Source organism: Macrobrachium nipponense, chromosome 34 (assembly GCF_015104395.2).
Source record: "Macrobrachium nipponense isolate FS-2020 chromosome 34, ASM1510439v2, whole genome shotgun sequence".
Taxonomy (NCBI): Eukaryota; Metazoa; Arthropoda; class Malacostraca; order Decapoda; family Palaemonidae; genus Macrobrachium; species Macrobrachium nipponense.
The window spans coordinates 4,848,005-4,854,681 of NC_061095.1; the positions used below are offsets into that span (position 1 = coordinate 4,848,005).

The 6,677-nt window shown below is 38.7% G+C and overlaps 1 protein-coding gene across 1 annotated transcript in view; it reads left to right on the top strand.

Moving 5' to 3' along the window:
* The first annotated feature begins 2,527 nt into the window (after positions 1-2,527).
* Positions 2,528-6,677, top strand: part of LOC135207638 (Kruppel-like factor 3) — a 4,179-nt gene continuing 29 nt past the window's right edge. The window contains exons 1-2 of the mRNA XM_064239500.1: positions 2,528-3,054; positions 4,230-6,677. The exon at positions 4,230-6,677 is cut by the window's right edge and continues 29 nt beyond it. Of these exons, the coding sequence (XP_064095570.1) occupies positions 3,028-3,054; positions 4,230-5,474 (1,272 nt within the window). The 5' untranslated portion in view covers positions 2,528-3,027 and the 3' untranslated portion in view covers positions 5,475-6,677. The remainder of the gene's footprint in view (positions 3,055-4,229) is intronic.

The window sequence follows — 6,677 nt, forward strand, 5'->3', positions numbered from 1 at the left end:
CATTTTGCGTTCGATGTGATATGTAATTTCTTTTGTTTTTAATGCAGAGGTGATAAAGCGCTAAGTGTTCTGCTCTGTTGGACCTACGGACGAATCAAAGGGTTGCTCTTTTGAAAGGAGGGAGGGAGGGAGGGAGGGAGAGAGAGAGAGAGAGCTGGGTTTAAATACTGTATTAAAAATCTGAAAAGAGGGACAAAAGGTTTTCTCTTGTTAGAGAGAGAGAGAGAGAGAGAGAGAGAGAGAGAGAGAGAGAGAGAGAGAGACGCCTTGTGATAGCTGAGAGATAAAGAGAGAGAAAATTTGGTAACTATAGCAGGAGAAGAAAGAACGAACGTTTAGAGAGAGAGAGAGAGAGAGAGAGAGAGGTGTTTTTTAGATACTATGTGCAAAACTTCAAGGGGAACTCGTCATTGCGACCGAAAAAAATGATATTGATAAGATTGAGGAATTATAGGTTTCTTTTGGGGAGAGAGAGAGAGAGAGAGAGAGAGAGAGAGAGAGAGAGATGCTACACAGCGCAATTATAAAACCATCAAATAACACAACGGAATGAAAGAGACATAAACAAAAATAAAAAATGAAACTAAATTTCAGTATCACACTAACATAATGACAGGCTGTTAACAATGGGTAAGAAAACAGAAGTTAACAGAGAAACAAGGTAACAAAGATCTGTATCCATAATTAAGCGAAGTTATAATTACTGGTTCTTTCTTGGGCTACTTCCAGTATTTATTAAAAACCTCTGGCATGGCCTAAGGAACATGAACGCGATGCTTAGTTACCACCAAATCTCGAACAAGCAAATGCATGGTTACAAAAACTTCTTAATACCTTCCAAGAACAATGCCATTGTAAAATTTACTTGCATACTGCTCTCATTTTTAAGATAAACCTTCTATTGTAGCTTCTCTAATCATTAATGCTTCCTAAATAATGAAAATATGAACTTCACTTGATAATATTCAAGGGCCTTATTTAGCAGAACTGAAATGAAGATTCTCCAATTGTCTAAATTGTCGTTGGAGATTACAACATATTCATTATAAATACACACACACACATACACACACATCAACAATTGATAAACGCAAATACTATACCGATCTTTATATTTTAACTTAAATTTATTGTAAAATAGTCTGTATACTTCAACAGTGTAGATCATTATATGCAGATGCATAGAGGTCACTCATATATTTGTTGTAAATATAATCAGTAATAAAGTTTACAGTTGAAAAGTGTAGATCATTATTTGCAGATGCATAGAGGTCACTCATGTAACTATCTATATATCAGGTAACTTTTATATATATATATATATATATATATATATATATAATAATATTATATATATATATAATTATATAATTTTATAACTATATATATATATATATGTTTGTATATATATATATATATATATATATATATATATATTATATATATATATAAATATTATAATATATTATAAAATAATTATATATTATATATAATATACATATATATATACATGTTTTTAATTTAACAGTTCCCTTATAGTACAATCTGCATTAACAAATATTCTTTCAGGCACATAATAACCATCATGACGAAGTATAATTAAATCACATCTATTACCACTTTTGCAAAGGAAATATTTTGCCTCGCGTTTAACAATAAGTTGATAACCTTTTTGTCTTATTTGCATAAGTCTGATTTATGAAGTCGTAACATTTCCTAACTGTCACAAATTGGAAAGCAACGGCCAACAAAAGCCGGCCAGATATTTAAGGCGCCCTGAGATGACTTAAAACGCCTTTTCGCAACGGTAATGACAAAATGAACGTCCCTCAATCATTTCCCGTTCTCTCTTTGCATTTCCTATTTAACCATCAAGATCTAGATATAGATACGAGAGGACCCTTCAATTTTCTGAAATAAATGTCTGTGGAATTGTATATTATTTATTCATGCTGAATAATCAATCATATCTGGGTAAATAAATAAGGAAAAAAGCAGGTATAAATGGATAATGTATATGTCCCTTTGTACCTATAGATCGTGACTTCCCGACACGTCGAGTTTATACCATATTTGGACTGAAAAGTCCCAGGTGAATCTTCACAGTCATATTCAGGAAGGGAATTTCCAACCATCGCCAGAATTTCGACGTCAGTTCCTTCTAAAGTCCAATTCTCTGTTGGAGTTTTAAACCTTTCTCGTTAAATTGATTGATATTAAATGCCACGTATCCGGCCACTGAGCCTAAAACGGCTCAACTAACCAACTTTTCTTCTTAATATTGTGATTCCTAATACACGAAATCCTCACCTTCGCTTGGCCCCGGTAACTGCGTGCCGATTGGCCGTAGGGCACCAGATCTCTCCATCTCGCGTCCTGTGATTGGTCGGTACATCCGAGGCCCGGGGACCTGAGTGGTCAAAATATGACGTCACTTCTCCAGGTATCCCGTGCGCTAATAATGCCACAAATGGTATTATTTTCACCGTTTGTGCGGATGTCATCGATCGGGATATAGTCAAAGAGGCCTTTTGGCAATGGTAGTGTATTGCAAATGTGATATATCCCACAAACCGATTCATTTTAGCAAGATCTTTAGTTCAGATAACGGATACTTCAGGACATCAAAAGGACTTTCAGCACCGCCTTCCGTCCGATCAAAATTGGGAAAAGGCGAAGGCCAGTGGTCCCACAGGCGCCCGCAGACCGATTCACGCGTGCCACACGTCTCCCAGAATAAGAACAGGTGTAAACGAAACGGTCCCGGACCAGTCGGGCGCAGTCGGCGATAAGTTTTTCACTCAGTCACAGTCCGCAGACCGACGAAGTGAGCAACGGAAAGAGAGAAAGAGAAAGAGAGAGGGAGAGAGAGAGTGTGTGTGCGTTGCTGTGAAGTGTAGCGGACTTTTTTTTCCTCTCTCCTTTTTTCCCACCTGGCAAGGAACCGATTTTTTTTTTGTCCGAGTTTGCATATCGGGAGCTACGGTGCATGTTTCAGACGACTAGTCTACGAGGGATCTTGCAGCCATGGCCGATTATCTGGATGATACTTTCGTGAGTATTTCGATTTCTTTGTTCTTTCCTGCTTGTCTAGTTCGCTATCAGTGACAAGGCTGGTTTATTTGAGCTTGTAATTTATAAATTTTTGTCGTTATCTGTTAAACCTTTTGGAGGCTTCTTCAAAGCCTCTTCGTCTCTTCCCTGATTATCAGATTTTTTTTTTTTTTTTTTTACCTTTTTTTTCGAATTTTCATTTTTATTACTATTATTCAGTAGATGAAACCTATTAATATGGAACAAGCCCACAGGAGCCATTGACTTGAATTTCAAGCTTCCAAAGAATATGGTGTTCTTTAGGAAGAAGTAAGAGGAAGTAAAGAGAGATACAGAAAGAAGAGATCCCACTTACTTAAAAAATCGAAATTAAATCGATAGATTAACGCACAGATAAAAACGTATTATTGTCATTTAACTTGTGCCAACTTATTCAAACTAGAGATTTGTCTAAATATGTGTTGATTGTGCATAATTTTATTTACGTACATGTTCTCTTAAATACATATTTTAAGTATTTCCCTCCACTAACTTTACTTCTGAGACTTCATTTGTGTTATCAGTTAGTTATCAGTTATTTATATATATTTTTTTAATGACGCAAAACTGGAAAGTATCAGGAAAGAGTCGTTAACTACATCAGAAAATTCACGTAATTATAAAACTCCATACTTCTGGTTTTACATTTTCTTTTAGAGCTTATTTAGGAAATTTTGTTTGACAAAAAAAAAAAAAAAAAAAAAAAACGGCTTATTTAGCAATATTTTCATTCAGTCTTTTAGTTGCAACATGAAAAAAAATCTTGCGGTAAACCGTGTTCAATACTAACAGAGATGTATGTGTATGTATATGTATTGTATATATGTATATATGTATGTATATGTTTATATATATAATGAAAACTAACCGGTTAGTGTTGAACAAGATGTTTAAAAATTCTTTCACACTACAACGAAAGCATTGGCAGTAAGAATATGCAAAATAAGCTATTTTTCTTCAGTAGGACATATGCATACACACATATATATATATATTATATATATATATATATATATATATATATATATATATATATATATATATATTTATAAAAAATAATTAGTACAACTCTAATTCATCATTAAATGAACATTGAATATTAATTTAGTCTCTTCGTCTGTCTTCCCCTTTCGCAGACTTGGCAGGACATAGAAACTGTCCTTTTGAGGGACATCAAACTCTCGACCACAGAGAGCGCCACTTCCCCCTTCACCCCAGCCCAACACCCTCAGCAGAATCCTTCTCCTCCGGCGGGAATCCCTCCCCCGATCTTACACACTTTCCCACCGCCAGCTGTCATTTCCGCTTCTCACCCGCCGGAGGCCCAACCGAAGGAGGAAGAGGAGGCCCATCACCTCGTCACCATGCAGCCACCCAGGGGTCACCAGCAGCAACAACCCCCCGCTGGTGCTGCGGCTGCTTCAGGCGTCTCACTGCCCCTGACGGTTCCGGTGTCGAGGTCCCGCGAGGAGGTCCCTGCGTGCAATACCGTCCAATCGTCCATCCCCGTCCCGTCTCCCCTCCTCCTTATGCCACAGGACCCTCACGCCCTTCCTGTTCATTCACAGTCTCGCCACACTCACTCGCCGCCTTCAGGAGAAGCCTCCTATCCGACGGCGGCGGCGGCTGCCGCTGCCGTTCCCTACCCTGCCGCGCCGCCCTATCAGGGGCATCACTGGAAAATAAAATGCGAGTACGAGCCGAGTTCGGCTCTAGACGCCCGCTGGGAATACAAGAAGGAGCCTTACTGGCCAGAGAAAGAAGATACCTATATGGAGTATTACCAGGGTACCGATCGCCATTTGCCCTACGGGTATTTCCCCTCCACGCCGCCGTACCCAGGAGAGCTCTACCCTCCCGCGGGAGGAACTCCGCATTGCCATCCGCACGGCATTCCCTCCGCGTCCCCGCACCCTTTATTGACCCCGCCGTCTTCTCCTCACCTGCCGGTACAAATGCCCAGAATCCCCAATTCTAGCATGCCCCAGGGGATGCCCCCTCATCACGGGTTGTCAGCCGGGATGCCCGTCGGGTATCCAGCCCTCTTGACGCAGCCGCAGGGGCCCATCAAACCCAAGACGCGCCGGAGGAGGACGTGGATCCGTCGGAAGGCTGTTGTCCACACCTGCTCCTACACGGGTTGCGCCAAGACCTACGCGAAGTCCTCTCACCTGAAGGCGCACATGAGGACCCACACGGGCGAGAAGCCTTACACCTGCGACTGGAAAGGCTGCGGGTGGAAGTTCGCCAGGTCGGACGAGCTGACGCGGCATTATCGTAAGCACACTGGGGACAGGCCGTTCCAGTGCCGTCTCTGCGAGAGAGCCTTTTCCAGGTCGGATCACCTCAGCCTTCACATGAAACGTCACATGGCGCTCTGAGAGTCACAAGAGATAAGTGGTGACCCCTTATGCAGATGCGTTCGTTTCGTTCTGTTTCTAAAAACTGAAGAACAGAAACTCAATGTTTTGAATTGTAAATGGCACTTTGAGTTTCATCGCTGAATAATGATGATTCTTCCTCCTCCAAGTGCCATCGTTTTGTTTATTAAAACTAAGGAACATGAAATTCCATGTTTTGAATTCTATATGGCACTTAATTAAGAGTTTCATCACAGATTATTGATAAATCTCTCTCAAAGTGCCATCGTTTTGTTCGTAAAATACCGTGCAGGACACTAAACATTTTGAATTTCAAGTAATCAAGTGACTTTGTTGCAAATGCCATTATTTTAATAGTAAAAAAAATTGAGAAAATCATGATTCTTTGAGATTCTCAAGAGATTAATGATAATTCTTTCTCCAAGTGCCATCATTTGTCTATAGAAACTACAGCCCAGGAAACTAAACACTTCGAATTTTAAGTAATCAAGTTACTTTGTCTCAAGTTCCACTGTTTCATTGTTTCTATATTAAAGCATATATGTATACCACCTTGAGCCTCAGGAATGAAGAATAGGGCCATTTTCTTCCTAGTGCCATCTTTTTTATAAGATCAAATCGCATACACAGAGGAATTGAAGATTCTGTTTACGAGTTTTACAGAAAGTTATGTTGCTTTATCAGTTGAAAATAAAAAATTTACTCCTCCTTGTGGGTCGTGTCACAATTTATTATTGTTATTATTTATTATTATTATTACTATTTTTTTAATTATTATTATTTCAATTTTGTATTTTTTTACTTACCTGGTGACAATACTATTAGGCAACGCAAATCAACCATCAGTTGCATGTTACTGTTCAAAAAATATTTACCCTTTTGTAGATAAACATTTGTAGATATAAATAAAAAAAACCTCAATCATCTTTCATCACGTAGAGTTGCCAGATGAAGGATAACATTGTCTTATGCCAGTGATTAATCCCATTAATGCAATCAAACAGTGCCAACAAGTGCCATATATATATATATTATTTATGCTAATAACCATAACCTCATTTTCATCCTCCTCATTAAATCAACCTCATTTTAACGTTTATTTTCTTCTGTTTTGTCAAAAAAATCTTTCTTTTTATTCTGTTGTTGTGAAATATATTAGTTCATTGTGGTCGTATACTGGTAAGTGGTGTAGTCCTTCTGAAT